Source organism: Panthera uncia (assembly GCF_023721935.1).
Source record: "Panthera uncia isolate 11264 chromosome C1 unlocalized genomic scaffold, Puncia_PCG_1.0 HiC_scaffold_3, whole genome shotgun sequence".
Lineage (NCBI taxonomy): Eukaryota > Metazoa > Chordata > Mammalia > Carnivora > Felidae > Panthera > Panthera uncia.
This window is the reverse complement of record NW_026057584.1, coordinates 87,948,681-87,970,224: the sequence shown is the minus strand read 5'-3', so window position 1 is coordinate 87,970,224 and position 21,544 is coordinate 87,948,681. Positions and strand designations below refer to the sequence as shown.

The 21,544-nt window shown below is 33.5% G+C and overlaps 1 protein-coding gene across 1 annotated transcript in view; it reads right to left on the bottom strand.

The window, feature by feature from the left end:
• Positions 1–21,544, bottom strand: part of LRP1B (LDL receptor related protein 1B) — a 1,876,868-nt gene that overhangs the window by 699,726 nt on the left and 1,155,598 nt on the right. Inside the window, exons 16-18 of the mRNA XM_049615676.1 lie at positions 13,008–13,148; positions 8,862–8,987; positions 1,279–1,395 (exon numbers count right to left, since the gene is read on the bottom strand). Of these exons, the coding sequence (XP_049471633.1) occupies positions 1,279–1,395; positions 8,862–8,987; positions 13,008–13,148 (384 nt within the window). The remainder of the gene's footprint in view (positions 1–1,278; positions 1,396–8,861; positions 8,988–13,007; positions 13,149–21,544) is intronic.

Below are 21,544 nucleotides of genomic sequence, written 5' to 3'. Positions count from 1 at the left end.
TATTCATTACCCTTTTGGCATATTCTGGAAGGAGATGCTGAGAACAGAAAAACAATCAAGTTTTCCTAAATGATGGAACTTCCTAGATGCAGACCCAGCCACATGAATAGTCTGGACATTAGAAAGGAAAGGGATACATTTTTTTGAATCCCTTAACTGGCCAGGCTTTGAGAATTCTACATGTGAAATATAAAAGTGACTGTTATTGTGTGACTGTCTATTACTTTCTTCTTCAAAACTGCTATTGTCTTCTTTACAGTGTCAATTAGTACAACTTACCCATCTATACTTTATTCAAAGGTTACAACTTTTAATGTCTATAGGGACTTAATTGTCTAGTATTAGAAATTTTTTAAAGATAAAATTTTAGATAATGGAACCCCTAAATAGAGCCTTTTAAATTGAGGGATTAAAACAAAGTCTTCTTATTTCCCAACTGTTAAAACTATTATGACATGTAGTTAAATTATTAAAAAAAATACATGCTCAATTGCATTATATTCTAATAAATGTGCTATGCATATCTAATATATGTTTCCCCATTAGTAATTTAAAAAAATTCATAGCCATGCCTAAAAGATTCCACAAGTTTTTAGAAAACCTGGTTAATTTCCTTACTATGTTTCACTATACATCACTTTGATAAATGATAATAAAATCTATTGATACATGGGTACAAATGAGAACAACTAAATTTGCAATTTTATGTAACAATAAAAATTTTTCCCCAAGAAGGATCAGTTGAAAGTGACTAGAAATTTTGCTATTAACAAAAATACCTTAAACTGGTAACAGAATTATATGACTCAATGCAAATGAAACAAATGGATTGCCAACTATATAATCTCAGCCTGTATTCTTTATTGCTCCAAGAATATATCATAAGCATGTCAATGAGAAACTCGTAATTTAGTCCAAATGCTACCCAATGAGCTACTCTATTTGAAAAAAAATAATCATTACGGACATAAGATTGATAATAATGAACATTTGAGAATATCATATTAGGTTTATAACTACTTCATAATATAATCCTCAATGTTGGGATCCATTTATTTTGGCTGAGAATATGGTTACTGACTCATGGAATGGATATATTCCAAAGGTATCACTAAAGTACACACTCAGGCCTAAAAGGCAGTAATAAAATGTTAACAGATCTTTTGCCTTGTTGACCAGTATTTATAAAGAAATAAAAAGCCTCTTAAGAGAGACAAAATGACAGAATTTTCTCTTTGACATAGCCTCTGCTAACAGCATGTTTCACAGACAACTTACCACAAGATGCCATTTCATCTGTCTGGTCACCACAGTCGTCTTCCCTGTCACACAGCCAGGCTCTGGGAATGCAGCGCCCATTTCCACAAGAAAATTGGTCCACCTGGCATGTTCTGGCTAAGATAATCCATTAAGGTACAAATAAGGCCTTTTGAATAACATCCGGGTAAAATAAATGATGCAATAACTCTTTCACACATAAGATATTCTATTACTTTATTAGATAAAATATTTTTAAAGTAAATTTTAATTTTTTGATACTGCCAACTTGCTCATCTTCTCTAAAGTTCACATGCTTTGCCCTTCAATATCAGGTACTGCTAAATGACAAGATATTCAGTAATCCTCACACATGTCCACAAATGAAGCTATGAATTCATTATATCACAATTTTTTCCTGGCACATGCTTATGAATATACAGTTGAATTAAATTTCATCCAACTTTTAATTAACAAAAAAGAATTTTGCAGAGTCTATGTCAATAAACCAAGAAAACTTGCTGTCATGTAGTAGGAAGGATTTGGAGATTATATTAGGGTATCTAGTTTCTAATCATGGGGTCAGAATTGTTTTTTCCTCTAACATTTCAATGCATTTATTTCTACATCTCAAAATGATCCAATATATGAAACGAGAATGCAGAAAATATTTTCTAAAACATACATTTAGCCTTATGATGGACATATAAAATTCACTTTTCAGCATAGTTATATAAAAATGTGTAACTTTGTTTTCCTTCCAGTTTTTATTTAAATTCTAGTTAGTTAACATATAGTGTAATATTGGTTTCAGTAGTTGAATTTAGTGATTCATCACTTATATAATAAAATCTATAACCTTTTAATCAAAGTATATTAGTAAACTCTGCTTTGGCCTCTCTCAAAGGTTTCAATGAACATACACATGGAAACTTTCTACCTTAGCCAAAAGCAGCCATTTTGATTGTTCAGTGAAGGGGTTATTTTTCTACAAGGAATTTGGTTACCATTTTCTATTACAGTCAGGTCAACTTTTGAAAGCATGAAATCCTAGATGGCTACCCTAACTCTTCTCCCAGGCCTTAGTAACATACTTACATAGTTAGATATTTTTAAGTGTTTAATTCTCTTTTCTTTTGTCTGTCTGAGATACAAATTTGTTTTCATGAGTATCGGTTTCCTACCACCCCTTCTTTTTAATGGATCAGAGAAAAGAGTGGGAAATTGTAGGAGGGGGATTTTCCCACCTTTTATTAATATATGGGTTAGATGAGGATTGGACACATGAGGAACAATTAGGGTCAGAATTTCTATAGCTATGATAAGAGAATTTTACCTAGTTCATAGATTTCCTTCTGTTTTGGGGCTTAAGAATCAGAAGGATGTGTTTCTGTTTCATCAAAATTCCAATGAACTAACAGGTGGTATAAAATTGAAAGTGGTTCAAAGGCAAGTCACCCAAACACATTAAAATGAGTCTCCATGGGGCGCCTAGGTGGCTCAGTTGGTTGAGAGACCAACTTCGGCTCAGGTCGTGATCTAGTGGTTTGTGAGTTCGAGCCCCGTGTCGGGCACTGTGCTGACAGCTCAGAGCCTGGAGCCTGCTTCTGATTCTGTGTCTCCCTCTCTCTCTGCCCCTCCCTCACTCATGCTCTGTCTCTGTCTCAGAAATAAACATTAAAAAAAAATTAAAAAAATAAAATAAAATAAAATAAAATAAAATAAAATAAAAGAGTCTCCATAAATCAGGGTTTTAGAGGTCATATAAAATAATTTCTTAAAAGTTATATGCTAGTTGTCTCCTTTTAAGCAAAGTGTAATTGCTATGTTAAAATGTATATATATTATTAGTGAACACTGAAAGGATCACTTGAGAAAAACAAATGAAAAATTACTGGTTTGATTGGACATATCAGATTCAATGTACCATTTCTATCCTCAGTATCTATAAATTAGAAATTCCATAAAATTATTACACTATGTATTCTGCTTTGTTAATATGGATAAGGGTTCTGAATCTAAGACATTTCATATAATATTTGAGTTTTCCCTTTTTGCAAGTAGAGTGTTTATTTTACATTATTAGATTTTAAGTATCTCAACAAACATGTATACTGCTGAAGTTTTCAATGTTGACATTTCAAGCAGGATTAAATATTTGTTGTCTCATTTGGCTAACTATAGATTTTCTGTGAAATTATTCTAACATTTAGACTAAATCAACAGAGTTCCTAGGTAATTTCAATAAAACTATATCTACTTGAAATACACACACACACACACACGTACATAGTCTATATATATATATATATATATATATATATATATATATATATATATATGGATTAGCCTAGAGAAGAATGAAGACATTGGCATTTAGTTCACTTGGTGGGAAGAGAGGGCATGGAGGTATGAGGAAGATTCATGTTTCTTACATGTCTGTATTGTTTCAACTGATTGCAGTAAATACTCTTTACCTTTTGAGATTCAGGAGAAATTAAATAAGAAAGGTTTGTTTTGTTTTGTTCTGTTTTTTTTCCAATTCTTTCTCCCTTTTTCTTCCAGCTCTCCCTCATTCTTTCCCTCTTTCCCTTCTTCCTTCTTCTTTCCTTTTTCTCTTTCCTTTCTCTTTTCTCTACTTTTCATTCTTTCCTACAACTCTCCTGTCTTCCCTCATTCCCAACCTGTTTCATTCCTCAGTCTTTCTTGTGTTTTTGCTTTAAAGAAGGATATAGAATTACATAGTTTCATTTCATCTCCATTAAATTCTAATTGACTCATAATAAGAATATATTAAATATCCCAATATTCCAACATTCTTTTATCTGATTTTTTTTTTAATGTCACAGTACTCCTTGTCGTTCAGGCTTAATTTTAGCAAAGTTTTCTCAGAGTTCTTTCATGAGGATCGCTAAGATGATTATAGAGGAGAATGAGAACTCCTAAGGACCTGTTTTACATTGTGTGTGGTGTGAGAATGTATGTGTCACCTCACTAACTCAGAAGCTTAAGGAACGGTTATGACCTATTACACCAAAGAGTATTTACTAGTTTATTATTGAGGAATAGTATGCCCGGAGAATATATGAATTTTTTGTCCATTCTAATCATGGACAAATCCTCTGCTTAGTCCACCAAGGAAATTTAAGTAATTTCACATAAGAAAAAAAAATGCTTCATTCTATAAATCTATAAGTACTGTCTGTCTCTATGATATAATCAGATTGACTAAAACATCACTTTCTAATCACTGGATTTATATCATAAAGATACAACCTTTACTTTTTCAGTTCTTGTCACCATCATTTCTAAATTAGTTTGGAGGTGAGATTAGCAGAGCAGCCCCAGAGCAATCTAATTTTGTAGCAAATGCTGCTGTAATGAAGAGGAAATTTACACTTCTTCAGTGGAATTGTTTATCTAGCAGTGAGTGAGAAATCCACTGTCACAACGTGAATTTTTTCTACTCATCACTAATTATACTTCTCCTGCTGTCCTGTAGCAGTGAGAAATCCCACAATGCACAGGAACAATAAGGAGGAATAAGACAAGAGAGCTTCACACATTATTCCTAACCTTTGCTGTATTTTAATCAAAGCATTCTACTTAAACAAAACATATGTCATATCAAAACATACTTTTCAATTTATCTTGTAAAGAAGTTTCATCTTTAATATATCAGGTTTTCTTAATTCAATTGTGTCTATTTAGTTTAAGTTTACTCAAAATTTGTGAAAGATGTGAGAAGAATAAATATTATGCAATCTAATTACAATTCCATACTGTGGGGAAAAAATCTCATCTGAAATTGGCTAGGCTTTCATCTAAGTATCATCATCAGCGGCTATGAGGAAAAAGACTTGAAACTCCTTCTCATCTTTGGCCTCTGGGTCTCTCTCATAAGTACAGAAACATATCTTCTTTTTGTGAGGAAGAACAAGCACCAAGCTCCTGCCTGTCAGCTCTTTTCTGCCTGCTGTACATAGGCTGTTTCCTCTTCCAGACATACCCTCCAAGCCCCTACCATCCTCTATGGACTTGACCTCATCCTCAGCAACTATGCCAATCAATCGTTCCTTTTTTTTCGCAGTGAAATATTTCTATCACATAGGAAAGTATAAGACATAATAATATTAACACCTGTCTACAATCATATAGATCTATCAAATCTTTTTTTCCTATGTTTACTACAGACTATTTTTTGTTTTTTTTCAGAAAAATGTATTATACTTATATTTAAAATCTCCTATGTAATTTTTTCCAATCATATATCTCCCTCTCTTTTTATATGTAACTACTATTCTTAATTTATTATTTGTATTTCCATATTTCCATTTTTATTTCCATATTTAATAATCCATATTGTTATTTCCATATTTCCATTTATAAAGCAATAAACACACATAGATTTGTTTTATATTTTTATATTTCATATAAATGTTACTAAATCACTTATAATCTGTCAACTTTTGGTTACCGTTCATTTTGAAATTAATTTCTGTTGATACTTAAGCTCTTGTTCATTCATTTTAAGTATGAAGGGCATTGTATTATGTGAATATAAAACTATATGTGTTATATATGTGAATATACATATATTTGGTGTTATATAGCCATATATAAATATATATATGTATGTATATATATGTATATATATACATATATATATATATATATTTATAGTTTCATATATAGTGGATATACATATATTTGTTTTTCCTGATAATGGTCATTTGAATTGTTTCTAATTTCTCAATATTACCAGCATTAGAACAATGCAATTCTTACTTGAATCGCTTTGTACATAGGTATTAAGAGTATAAATCTAGAAATGGGATTATAGACTTGAAGGTATGTATGTGTCTGCATTTATGGATTTGATCAAATGCTTTTCAATGTAGAAAAACAATTTATATAACCACCAAGAGTGTATGATGGTTCCTTTTATTCCACAATCTTGTCAATGGTTAATTTTATCAGATTATTTTTCCTCCTTAAATGACTTGAACTATTACACACATCTCTTTCTCTTTGTCTTCCTTTTCCTTTTTCTCTCTTTCTTTTTTTCTTTCTAAGTCTTAGCCTGGATATCACCTCCCTCAGGAAGGTGTCAGATAGACAAAGACTAAATTAGTTTTCTTGTGCTTCTATTTGTAGCTCATTTTGAATTTTGCATTAGAATGACCTGTTTACATGTTTTCTCCCCATCTTCATTCAGCTTTTTAAGGAAAGATATAGTGTATTTTTCCTTATTTTATATCCAATGTCATGATAGATATTTATTGAATTAGCAGATTCATGGAGAAATACCAAAGGAACAAAATAAGAAATTAGCTTCTTATAGGATAGGATTTTATTTTAGATATAAAGTACTCACAATGATAAAAGGTACAGGACAATGGATTCAATTAGAAAATAATACCACCCTTTGGAAAATCCTTTATCTATGATATTTTTCCAGGTATGTAACTATATATAGTAATGGCCCAGACAGGGAAATTATCTAATGAATTTGCCATATATTTTTTTTTCAGTATGATTAACTATGTGACATATTTATTTATTTTGGTCAAACAAAATGAAAATATATTGTAACATAACAACATACTTAATTTTCAAAGCTAAAAGGCATATTTGTTTTTCTTCTTATTCAGTTTCTTAAGGCATACAGACACCATAATATCCACTATAAATATACTGTAAAGACCTGGTCGGGACTGGCAGACTTCAGCTGGCATCACGAAAAGTGGCACTTGAGGTGCAAAAAGATTGTGCCCTATTTCCTAGTGGACTACAGGTATAGGGTTTCCTAGAAATCTCACTAATTAAGATTAAATAAGATTGATTTATAAGTAGCTAGTGAAGCCCAAATGTGCCTTTAAGACTCATGTAGAAACAAGCAGGTTCTAAAAGTCTAGTAGAAATGAAAAAGACATAGTATTATGAATTGAGTCAGCAATGCTTTTCCTTTAAAAGTGAAATCAGACCTATGTTTAGGATGTAATGAAACATAATCTCGGAATTATACCTTAACCTTAAAAAATAACAAAATTGTTCCAGCTTAGAAAGATGCTTCATTATAAATCATAGTCATAATTGTAAGAACAATCTGGGCAAAATCAAATTGACCATACCTATAATTCTAACTGATAGAATAATATAGTTTGATAACAAAATTATAGGCTTGGAGAATTAATCATACATCGAGTTTCCCCTAAACTCTTACCAACGATGTGAGTTAAGGCAAGTGCTTTCTCCCATGCCTTGGCTATGAAATGAATGGGCTCGAAGGGAGAGGCTAGGACTAGAGGGTCTCTAGGGGTTCCTTTTGATTAGGTAGTCCTTTGTAAAACAGCCTTCCATGACACACAAAATATCTTGAAAATAATCACTCTAAAATACTGAAGCAGAGACAATAGGGAAAAGAGAATCGCCCAGGATCCTCACTAATATGTAACTGTGGATAAAGAACTGAATATAAGATGCAGGTTAGGATTATGGAATGGCAACTGTTTTGCTCTTTCATTGTCGTTTAGAAAATGATGAAAATCTGTTAAGGAAATATTTTCTAGTTAATTCATACTCTGGGAGAGCAAAGAGAAGTATACAGGGAAATAGCACTGCACAAAAGTACAAGCTTTCCCAAGAGAAAACCAGTGGCCCAACCTAGAATACAAACCAGGCTTCAAGAGCTTCGGGTTTTTTCTCCACATGCTGCCTTTACAGTTTTAAGTAATTGGTTGTAATAATTTTTATTTAGTGAGACTTATTTTGGAAAATAGAGGAGGGGAAGAGTTGATACATTTTGACATTGCAGTATGTAATGATTGAAAAAAATTTACTAATCGTATCAACATGAGTCATCAAATACAGTTCTTTTCATTGTTTAAAAAGTTGCTCTAGGCTGCTGCTAGTCAATATTATTTTTCAACACTTATATGACTAATCATGACCTTTCTGGCAGTCTGTTGTAACCTGTACCACAAGCTATATATTCTGATTCAAAGAGAATTTGATTAGGGATTCACAGATTTATTACAGTGGGATAAATTATATGGCAATGTAAATAGGCTTCATGATCTCGGGACTCTCATGAAAAAAAAAATTATCCCTACATAAATAATGTCCCAGGAAAAGAAAACTATTTACAGAGGTATTCTGTAGCAGACTAAATAAAATAAATACATAATTTTTTAATGTAAAACAAAACAAAACACACACACACACACACACACACACACACACACACACACACCAGTTATCCTTGTGAGATGGCCTATATCACAGCATGCTAACAAACCTCAACATCCAGTGCCAATTAAGATTTAGCAGGAACAAGTCTTGTCCAAGTAGTATATTGACACTCAACCAATATGGATAGAAAAAGTGTCAAATTACTTTGGAAAGCAGAGTCATGCCCAAGAATTAAGTAAAAGTTAATTTGTATTCTAGCTTTTGTGGCATCCAACTCTGAATTCATTTACTACAACAATAATAAGATCATCAGCCCTAGGAAGGTTCAGCTTAGTTCAAAGCACTGCCCTCCATTTTTATGGAGACTAACTTTGGAAGGGATCTATGTATATATTCAAGGAAACCTTTACCTGCACAGGTTTGATTGGATTCATCTTCATTGCTTCCACAGTCATTAGCTCCATCACAGAGCCATCTCTTGGGGATACAGCGATTATTTTTGCATTTAAACTGATCATCAGGACAGCTATGATTGACTGGGAAGGAAGGGAGAGGTGTAGGAAGAGAAGAAACAAGGTTATTAATTTAAAATTGGATAAATTATTATTTTAAGTTATAGTTACAGAAAAGTCATAGTAATTATTATAGTATAATAAATGCCACAGCTTCTTTCATTCATTGTTTCATATTTTGAGGAAAGTATTAATATTCTAGGCTGTGTTAAAATATAATACTTTTATGAAGACACCAAGAAATTAAATCTCACATAAAAGGAAATATATTAATTTCTTCATGTCTTCACTAAAATCAACTATTTCACTAAGTTTGTTTCCCATCCCTTATCACAGTGACTCAATTTCAGAATTTTTGCCAAACATATTTGAAATATCTCATATTTTAATATGAAACAAATATGTATCAAATAATTCAATCATATATTAAAAATACATTTTCTTAAGCCACATGTCCACTCAGTACTTATTGAAATATTAAATAAGCCTAATTTTGTTATGCTTTGTCCAATGTTTCTTAGGACTGGAAGGAAAAAAAAAATGCATCATCTGTGACTTGGAGTTGATGCGAAATATGAGATCCTGCATAATTTTAATAATGAAAATGAGCATCATGAGTTTTTATCCCTAGTGCAAAAAATAAACATGCGTCCGCAAGATATACTGAGGACAAGACCAATCCTCATATGGGAAGCTGTGCACAGCGAAGGATTAAACCTCCAATATCTAAACACAGCAGGAGGCCATCTTAAAGTTAACCTTCTGTGATTATTTTCCTGCATCCTGGAGGCTAAATTCCTAACTGAATTGGCATGCTTCTCAGTATTTGTTTCACCACTTCACATTCTTTTTGAAGTAATTTTCCTTGTGCCCAATAGTTGCACTTCTGTACAATAAAAATAAATTTTGGTATTAGTTTTACTTAGAATTTGAAAAATAGCCATTTTATCATGCTGTTGCATAGCAAATGTATGCCTTTCCAGCCAGTTTCTATAAAACACTGTATCTTAAAGTACCTTAGGTGAGAGAGTGGTTTTATCACTTTTTAGAAAGTTTTTATTATGCATAGTGAAAAAAATAGGGGGAAAAGCCTTATGTTTCCTGGCAATTGAGCACGGTTAACATTTTCTACTCACTTCAGGGAGTTGAGCAAGAATAGTTGCTCATGAGAATGAAAGTCATTCAATAAGTTAGATGGTCAACATTTTAAAGTACCAAGATTTTGCAAAAATATTTCAGTGAAGCTTGATCAAGGACCTTTGCAGTTTTCATCAATGATGTAAATCAGAGTTCAAAAAGGAGGCATAAATACAACTCTCAGTCCTGCAATTTGAATTGAGAAGCTAAATGATAGAAAATCGAATGATAACAGAATTCAAAGTCAAACCTTATGAGTATTGAAAATATAAATAATCTTCTGAAATGAATTACATAGTGTTGGAATATTAACCATGGAATCTCAGGATTATAATGCTGGTCTGAATCACTGCAAGTTTAGAAAAGATACCATCTCGCTGGAAGGAGGCCTGAGAGGTTTAGTGCTCCATTGCCCCATTTGTTTAGTGATCTCTTCTCCAGGTGTGAGGTGCTGTGTTACACTCTGAGACTACAAAGATGTTACCACATAATGTGTCTCCTCATAAAGATATTCACCAAGATAAGGAAGCATATGATCGTGATATTGTTGGTTAACTAACATGATAAAGAAATACACATGAGATGTTTAACTCCAACTGGGCTATATAGAGAAGATTTTTTGATGTTCACAAGAGACTTCCCTATAAAGGTAATGTGAAACTATGGTGATTTCCATAGATTAGAGTGTTACACAGGAGAGAAACAGGAGGACATTTTTTTAGAGATCTACTTGTAGTCCAAATTGATAAGAACAAAGATTGTAAGTGTATGATGATAGGCATGTAAGGCTGAAAATGTAAAATGAGTCATGACATGTAGTGCTTTATATATGAGTCAGTGGATTTTTTTGTTAGTTATAGATTTACTGAAATAATGAGATTAGACTTCATTCTATAAATACTGGTAACTCAGGAAACAGTATGGAAAGTGGGCTTTAATTAAGGGAGCAATAGTGGTAGGAATAATAGCAGGGCACGTGCTGAGTTAATCTAGGATAGGAGGCTAATTTAGCCAGTGAGGATTGAGAGATGGTAAAGATAAAAATTAATTATTTAGAGTTGAATATGGATTATATGTGAAATAAAGGACTGTAGGAAAACCCCACGGCATAGGCTTGGGTGGTGGTATGGAAAGTTATGAAAATAATCAAGAAAAAAATCCTGACGAGAAATTTTAACACTACAATTAACAGTACAAATGTAATGCCCCATATGCTCATAGAGGAAATTAGTTTCTTTGTGAGTTGGTGAAAAGAACAATCACACAGAGGGAAGCATGGACCTAAGGACTACTGCATGACTATCGTGATGAAATACTCGTGTTCTGTACAGGTGCTCTGTGACTATGCTGGAAGCTGATATGCAGGGAGCATTCACTAAAGCCATGAATAAACATTATGAGTCAGAAGGAATGAGGCAATCGATTTACTCAATAAATACTACACCATTTGTGTCAAAAAGTAGAGAAAAAACACTTTCTCCTTAGATGAAATGCTCCTCCATTCTGAAGTTTTTGTATAATTGTATCAACTTAGTATTTGATGTGTTATTTATGGTTTCACACTTTATAATATAGATATTAATAAGGTTGAAAATATGAAGCACATAATGTTGAAGTCAGAGTCCATGTTTGAAAATTAAGGGAAAATAGTGTTCAATTCATGTATTAATTACAATTTCTATATTATGTACACACAATATTTTTTAAGAGCTCATATTTGGGTTTTATCCCTAAATGCAGATAGTTGCATTATATAGATGCCCAGACCAATTCTGTCTATTATTAACAAAGAATCTTTAAAACGGTATTTTTAGTCTTGATTAAAAAAAAAAAAAAAAAAACAGAAGAAAAAGAAAGAAAGAAAAGAAAATGGACTGTTAATTAACTCAATTAGCTCAACCATTTTACCCTGGAAAATGTCATCAATTGAAAGGAAAATAATTTTCTTTTTAAAATAATTTATCTGGGTCAAATTAAAAGACCAAAGATACATATATAAATCACCTACCTCTCTCCCTGTAAAAAGATCTTATATATCTCAAAGCCATTCCAGTATGATTCTAATCAAATATATTGTCAAAGCATTTTTTAATGTGTTTCTCAAAGTGTTTTACTTCCATATAAGTGGGACAATTCCTTATTCTAACCAGAAACATAAAATTATTCCGACTATGGGAAATGATAAGCAGCTAAATAGAAGCCAAAGGGAAGAAAATGAAACCTTGAATTTCTATCGGAGTGCCCCACACGTGTCTCCTACCATGTACTGAGCCAGTGAAGTTAGGTAATGACATGTTCCAAAACCATGTCTGTGTCCTTGGATCTTCTTCAAGGCTCTGCTGCCAAGGGGAAATGGAGTAGATCGTGACCTTCTGTGTGAGTAGTTCTGACTTGAGGGAGTTTCAATTGATTTTCCACATCTTCAAATTCAGAGATCCAGAAGGATCTCCTATAGCAACTTTCTAACAATGGTGTGGTGGCACTGACAGTATAAAGGAGGGAAGGAAGGACTTCTGGTAATATGGACTTCTGGTCCATATGGTAATATGGTATGATGGTAATATTGTAATTATTATTACAATATATTATTTTACAATAAATATATTTACAATATATTGTAATAAAATATATTGCAATAAATTATTATTATATAAAAATTATAATATGGTAATATTACCATATGGTAATATGGTAATATGTTAATAAGGACTTCTAGTTAAAATGGTAATATTAAAGATGGAAAAAGATGAGAAAAACAGTTCTTTAAAACCATGCAAGAAGACAATCTAAAATCTACTCTCTGTAGACTAAGGAAAAAAAAAAACTGAGTTCAATTCTTTATCAAAGATATTTTTAGATTTTTCAAAAGACTCAGGAAAATGTAATATTACTTGAAGGAAAACATACAACAATTTACTGAATCTTCATCACTTCCGTCTAGACAGTCATCATCACCATCACATTTCCAGCGAGCTTGGATACAGTGTCTGTTTTTACAGCGGAACTCTCCAGCTTTGCATATGTGAGGCAATACTTCTCCAGAATTAACTAGAGTTAAAAAAAAAAAAATCAAAGTCATAAGAACAATACTAGCCATGTTCAGTTCATTACAACACAAACTTCATTTTAATAACAAAAATATTGATTCATTTTATTGAAAGTATAAAGACATCTTAACATTGTAGTGACAACCATCTCTAGAAATGAGAAAAAGGTAAGTTTTTCTGAAAATAATTATTCTACTAAGAATTTTAAAGATTTTAAACTGTCACCAAAATAATCAATAATAACAATAATAACAATACCACCTCATATTCATGTTGAGCATGTAGTTTTACTTTTTAAAGGGCATTCATTCATAATCTCAATTATCTTCATGACCCTTGACAGGGTAGGCATGGCAAAAAATTTTACTACCTTCATTTTACAGATAAGTGCACCCCAAATTAATCATAGTGAAAAGACAAGGCAATAACACAGCCATGGTAGTCACATTTACTTTGCTGGTCTGCAAGTGGGAGAAAAACTCAGGTCTGGTTAGGTATTCATGGAACTATTAAGTTAATCAAAATTATCTCATTATACATCCAGATTCTATGCAGTATTTTCTCTGTATACGCCATGTTCTCTAATCAAGTGTTAGGAATTCAGTTCATTGTGATTTATTCACAAGTTGTAAGTGTTGGGGGCACCTGGGTGGCTCAGAGTGTTGAATGTCAGATCTCGGCTCAGGTCATGATGTCACTGATCTTGATATTGAGCCCCGTGTTGGGCTCTGTACTGACTGCTTAAAGCATGGAGCTTGCTTTGGATTCTGTGTCTCCCTCTCTATCTGCCCCTCCCCTTCGCCTCCCCCCCCCCCCAGCCTTTCTCTTCCAAACATAAATAAACACTAAAAAATTTTAAAAACAAAGTATTATGATGATTGTTATTGTTCACTTTGAGTGGATTCAATAGAGTTTACAAAGAGACAGGAATGTGTAGCAATGGTTAAAGTAAATGGTTTATGTTTCATGGACTAAAAAGGTGTTGAATTATCAAAAGTTAGATTATTGTTAGGAGAAACAAACCCAATCTTTCCACCTGATGGCTTTAAACTTTATTTTGGACAACTCATTTGAACTGATAAATGATCACAAAACCTATATACAAGTCAATAATATGGGATATTGGGAAAACATATATGGCATTTCCAGAACACTTGGTGTCAGCACTCCCTTAATCCTTGCATTTTCCCTGCTCCAAAGAATGGAAGAGGGAATATGACCCTTCAACCCTAACTGTGGAGAATCTGCTTCAGAGAGTTATGCAGTGAAGCACAAGACATGAGGGTTCCTGTGGTTGGAAAAGAAAAACTGCCCATTAAATTCAGACTCTTGCTTAAGGCCTTAAGTGTAAAATCTAATCAGTACAGTGAATGAAATATTCAATTCAAATAAAGGTAAGCCTGTGTTTTTTCTATCCCCTCTCAGACAGGCAGACACTATATGCAGGGACTGAGAGTAATTTTATCTCCCTTTTTAATTCTAATCCGTTTTCAATAACAAAATGCTGAAGCAGCAATTTCTCTAATGATGTCATTTCTGTAAGGTCACTTGAAAGTAAAAAAAAAAAAAAAAAAAAGTAAATTGTTATCTATATAGAACAAGTTCCAAATAGGAAACGACAACAATTTAAAACCAAAGAGGGCAAATCGTTGGTTCTCCCATTGAACTCTAGGATGCCTTTTTAGAGTAGCGAGTAGTTGTGAGGGTTAGTAACCAAAGCAAAGTGGAAGTACACTGGGATATGTCTGGCCTTTTCTACAACAGAACTCTCCTCTCAAAATGTCTACAATCACCGATAGCATGCAACCTTTCCTAACTTGAGTCCCAAATTTGGTCAATTGGACCCTAAGATTTTGAGGGTGGTATAATTTCTTCTTTGATTCCATATAAGCTCAGCTTAGAACTGGGCATTTAATGAAGAGTGGTTTGATTAATTTCTATTCTATAGTGATTAAGCCTAATGGTCAACAATCTCAGTTAAAAAAATCTAATCAGATAAGAAAACTCATTTGAGATGCAATCAGTTTTCTCCCAAACTTAAGTTCAGCTTTAAGATTTCCTGTAGTCTCTCTATAGTTTACTTCTATGATATTATCACATCAATTTGGTTGTTTGATAGCTTGAGGACTAGAAAATCCCAGAAACCATCTTTTTTTTTTCCTGATAAAATCCCACCAATTTAAAAAACTTGGCTTTCACATGGTTATTTGATCAAATAAACCCAATTGACAGTTTTAAGAAATGATCAAGGGTATCCATATACAAGGGTGAAATTATAGCTGCTTCTGCACAATTACAATTATATTAAAGAAGAGCAAGGTGTCTAGGGAAGGACAAACTGCTCTCCCCCAAATTAGTATTTTTAAACTAACTATTCTTTAACATAATCAATTTAGAGATAAGGTCTTTAAGTCTGTTAAGAGTTCAAATGTTTTTCAAGTGATATTTAGATCATTATGGAATGAATGCAAATAAGCAAAATTTCCAAACTGGTTTTAAACATGGTTTCAAATATGTGTGGTAGTTGGTTATTTTTAAATGATATTTGGAAATACAAAGTTGGCACTTTTCAAAAATACATGATGACAACATCCAAAGTTTTATTCTCATTTTTCATGACAGGCTGTGAACAATTGTTTGAAAACCAATAGAGCCAACCTCCTGGGATAATTTCATCTTGTTATATTTACTGCTGTTATTGATCTACATCAATGTCATTACTGTATATCATTACCATTCATAATAGCTGTTAGGCATTGTTTATATCTGTAAGAACAGATATAATGAAATATATACAAATACATTTGACATTTTAAAGAGTGTATGCAAGTCCTCTTGTAGGCCCTGCAATTTGTTGAACAAGAGGCATTTCTCCACTGCATTTCTATACTTCTTGTGTCATTTTTTATTCTGGACTTTTCTTCAAGAATATTTATATAGCTCACAGCCGTGGAAGACAGAGATAATGCCATCTTCTAGAGCAGAGAGTATTTTTTTCTCTTGGGCAAAATTGTAAAGATAATGTCTTCCTTAGGGGCAGAGTTTGGGAAGATTTTTTAGTAGACTCAAGCTTGAGGTTCCTCAGTGTGAATACAAATTCACTGTGTATGTAGCCTCCACCTAGACCTGCCTGTGCATTGCCCCCACATGATTTGGGGGTGGGTAGGACAAGGAGAAGAATATGAACAGGAAACTCATGTTGCCTGCTGTGACATGACTAATAACATCTTCTGTGTCTGATCCAGGAGTTGTGGGTCTTCTGTCAGAATCTAAGAAGCTTTAACAGGTTCACATTTTAGCTTGCCTAGGGTAAAAATCTCAGACCCTACAGAATTGTTGACATACTAGTAAATATTAAAAAAACAAAATAAAACAAAACAAAAAACATACTGAGTATTTGACATCATTAGTTTTTTCTAGTCCTAACCCAAGTCTTCCAGATGTAGACAGAAGTTACAAGTCAGTAGTTTCTATGTCACACAGAAACCATGTTATGAATGCTATCAATTGGGTATGGGCAGGATTTTTAATGATAGAAGACAGATTATTTTGGAGCTAACAATGTCCATTATCAAGAAAACATTTAGGGGCTCCTGGGTGGTTCAGTTAGTTGAGTATCCAACTTCAGCTCAGGTCATGATCTCACTGCTTGTGAGTTCGAGACCTGTGTCGGGCTCTGTCTGACAGTTCAGAACCTGGAACCTGCTTCTGATTCTGTGTCTCTGCCTCTCTCTACCACTCCCCCACTCACGATCTCTTTCTCTCTCTCTTTCTCTAATAAATAAACATTTAAAAAATAAAACAAAAAGAAGACATCTAATGTGATAGGTGATAATCTGGATAAGATGGCAATTTAGACATTCAAAAAGCATGAGCTTTTTTTTCCCAGCATTGACCTAACTCTGTGGAATTGGGTGGCATAGTCATATATCATAGCACCCCAGTTGATGACCAGGCAATCTACCTATTTTTGTGAGAATCAATTATATGATGAAGCAAATATATTTGGCATCACATTAAGGGAGTCAATAGTATCTAGAAAAAAATAAGATTAGTATTCTGTTACCTTGCAAAAACCTCTATAAAGGAGTAATTTTATAATTAATTTTTATACATCTAATGTTTCCATTTGAAATCCTTGAATGTAGGAAGGGAATGTCACATACAGAACAGAGGTATTAACCTAGAATAGAACCAGGCATTGAGGAGATGTTAAAAATTACTTGCTGCCTAAATTACTGGATTTAGCAGAGATGGATAATCCTATGTCACAACCTTATTATAGGGAGAAATTCTATATCTGGGGATTGTATAAATACTTCAGGAAAACAATTTCATTTCAAGTGGCTAAAAAAGCTAATAGCCTTCTACCATCACCCAAGATCATTGATGAAGTGAATTTAATTGATGAGAAAAAGATTTATATGTAGATAAACAGAAAGAGGGAGCGATAAAGTTTCCCCCACACCAAAACAGTGAACATATAGGAAACCTCCAAGAAAGTCACTCTTTTCTGATGTTTAATGTAACTGAACCTATATAGCACTTCTGTGTTTGGGCAGACCCATACATTGCTTTCAGTATATTAACCAGTGCTAGAAATGCAAGCTTTGCTTTAGAGCTGTGCTTTGCACTATGAATTTGAAAACTGATGGAGAATACGTAATTCTACTGCTAGGGTCACTTCTTATAAAAATATTACAACATGATCTCACCAGAAAACTGACAAAGTCATAAATAATCCTTTAATTTAACCAGGATCAAAGCTAAAATGACATGAATCACAACATTCCCAGCAAGGAACTATCAGGTTTCATACATCCTATGATACCTGCTGTTAGAACATTGAAATTAGAAGGTCTCCACATGACCCTCCCATACACTACAAAGGGAAATATGCACTCAAGAATTACTTCCCAGTAAAAAATGGGATGGCAGGAGTAAATGTCCAGATTATAAAAAAGTAAAAAAAGTAAAGGGAGAGGCGCCTGAGTGGCTCAGTCGGTTGAACCTCCGACTTCGGCTCAGGTCATGATCTCACGGTTTGTGAGTTCGAGCCCAGCGTTGGGCTCTGTGCTGACAGCTCAGAGCCTGGCGCCTACTTCAGATTCTGTGTCTCCCTCTCACTGACCCTCCCCCATTCATGCTCTGTCTGTCTCTGTCCAAAAATAAATAAACATTAAAACAATTTAAAAAAATAAAGAAGTAAAGGGAGAAACTTTACTAATAAACTGGTTTATTTTATTTTAATTTGGAATAATCTCAGATTTGGATCTCAGCTCAGCAATTGAACTTGATACATATGTCCCTAACCTTGGTTTAATAAGCTATGGTGCCCATGAACAAGTGTCTATGTTTCTAACTTCATTTATCTTCTTTTTGATCCTAGTCTGGTAACATAGATATAAAGTAATACTGTCTCTTCTGTCAACTAATGTTTACCTGCTAACTATATCAAAATCATTATAACTTAGCCATAAAAGCATAAATCCCATTGCAAAAAATAAAATAAAATTTCTATTGTCCTTATACATCTCACATCACAACATATTTATTTAACAAATTGGTTTTGTATTTTGAGAGAATTTCTAACTATCCCTTTATTTACGCAGGGAGACAAAAAAAAAAAAACTAAAAGAAAACTTCAAGTTGTAGTGGTTTTGATGTATATAAGCTTGCCTATATAGGAAGGCAGTGCAAATAATGCTGCCATGGGTTTTGAATTTTCTCCTTTATATCACAGTAGGATGACCTTTCATTAGATAGAGTGGTCTTCTGAGCAGCCAACCTAAGTGGTACATAATCTTCTGTGAGTTCCTATGCACAGAAGGCCATAAATATTCATCTGGATGGGGCTTCTAAACTTTTTAGTGCCTTAAACTTTTTACTACACATTAGATTGCATATATCCTAGAACATAAGGCTTGTCACAGCTGAACAGATAAATGGCTTAGCCATAGTGGAGCACTGTTTTTGACAGAGGAATATATCTGGTGTTCCACAAGGTAAAGAAGGTCACAGAGTACCACTGACATATAATTGTGCAAGGCTACCCTTGGATGATCAATACGTTTAAGTTGCTCTCTTAGGAAAAGCACATTGGAAAATCCTGTCTTTTCTTTCAGGCCACTAAAGAAGAATTTAAAGAATTACTGTCTTATTACTCTAGGCAAAAATATCCTGTTGAAAAAAAATAGTGACTATCTTTTTTTTTTTCCAGGAGCTTACTTTCTTGGGAATATTCATATCCTCATTTATTAATTTTGTATGTAGTATTTCCCCCCACAAAGGCATCAAATAAATTAAACAAACAAACAAAAAACCTCACTTGATAATTGATCAATGGGCTTTACATATGTCTCTCTGGGGCCGTCAGTTCCAGGTTCCTATGCTACACCAGGCCTCATTTCTAACTGTGAGAGGATTTGCCCATGCCACACAAGATTCACAAGGACAAAGAGTCCAGCCTACTCTCATTCTTGATTCCTTCCAGGCATGGAATTAGAATTCATCCTTAATCAATCATGTAGCATGCCAATATTTTTCTGCTGGGTGAATGCCTCTCTGGCATAGCCTTATGCTGCAAATTCACTGAGAAACAACCATTGGTGTTTAATTCTGTCCTGACCAACTGCCAATGGGTTTTTGTTCATTTGATGTCAATTCAATGAGGATGACTGGAACCAGAACAATCATATCTCAATGACTGCAATATGTATTTTGTTAACTCAGATTACAAAGTTAATCCAGCTGAGATAAATTCATAAAACTGTAATCTAGCCTGAACTAGATGAGAAGCTCAGAGGAATCAGTATTAATAAGACATCAGTCACACACTCATATTTGTTTTATACCATACTCGGCAACCATAAACTCTGTGTGTACTTCTTTTGCACTTGAATTTCCTCATCTGAAAACTAAGAAGGTTGACATATCCTTTGAAAACCTTTGCCATTAAATATGAGAAATGGAATAATTTATATAAGCACACTTTGAGTTCTGTGTAAGAAATGAGTAATTTTATGGTCTATCCTAATTTTTCCCATTACATTGGAAAGAAACCTAGGCAAGTTGGATGACATATTAGAGATACAGTAGAGTTTTAAACAGTCAAATGTAACAACAAATTGTCAAAGAACATCTCACATGGTTTTGTTGATTTAACATTGTTTAGTCTAACAAGTATAGATAATATAATCTTCTTTTTTATATCTTTATATTGCATTGAAGTTATATCATCAGTGAATTGTAGAGATTAGAAAGACACCAAGAATACAGAAACATTTCTATCTTTCACCAAATGTATAATTACATGTTTCTGGTCATGAAAACAAATTTCCTAACATAATTGCATGACCAACTCCGTGTACAGTGTTTCCTTACAAGCCAAATTCCCTCAATTTTTACTTACACAAAGATTTCCAATGGCTAGTATTTTTTCTACTTCAATATTGATATAGGTATAGATATGCCACCTCATAAAGAATCCCTAAGTTTTTAGTGGGGCATAGAGTAAAGGAAATAGAAAAATAATTTGGAAGTCAATGACCGAGATAATTTTGATTCACACAATTAAAATTAAATAACTAATTAGAACATTTCAAGCTTAAAAAGTCATCAAGATATCAGTATCTGATGTTTGGACCTTCTGTTTAACTCCAGTATGAAAATTAAGATGAAGGATAAAAACTCACAAGATCCCTGAAAACTCAGTCCCTTGATAACTTGACTGACACCATCTTAAGGGAATTTTGGCTTTATTACAAGACCAATAGGACTGGATTTAAATATTCAGCCAAAAGTTTCTCTAATTCATAACACTAAAAATGGAATAAACCTGTTTTTTTTTCATGTTTATTTATTTATTTTGAGAGTGGGGAGGGGTACAGAGAGAAGGAGGGAGAGAGACAACCCAAGCAGGCTCCACACTGTGAGTGCAGAGCCCAATGTAGGGCTTCATCTCACAAATCATGAGATCATGACTTGAGTTGAAATTATGAGTCTGAGGCTTAACAGTCTGAGCCACCCATGCGGTCCAAGGCTGTCTATCTTTAGACAAACGCTTTGCTCCCGCAGTACTGACTATGAGGTCTGTGCTTACCAAAAAAGGAGATACTTCACTATTACCTTCCATCCTTAGGAGGAAGTCTGGGGATAGACCAAGGGACCAAGGTCAGGATGAGACTTGGTGGATGTCCACACATACTGTGTGTGTGTGTGTGTGTGTGTGTGTGTGTGTGTGTTCACCATTCGAAGTATCAGATTTATTCAGAGGGCATAACAGAATATCTCATTTTATACCAGAAAAATAATTTTAGATGAACGTGTGGTAGACACTAAAAACTGAATTAGAAATCTGCATATAAACTATACCTATTCTCTCAATAGCTAAGTTAT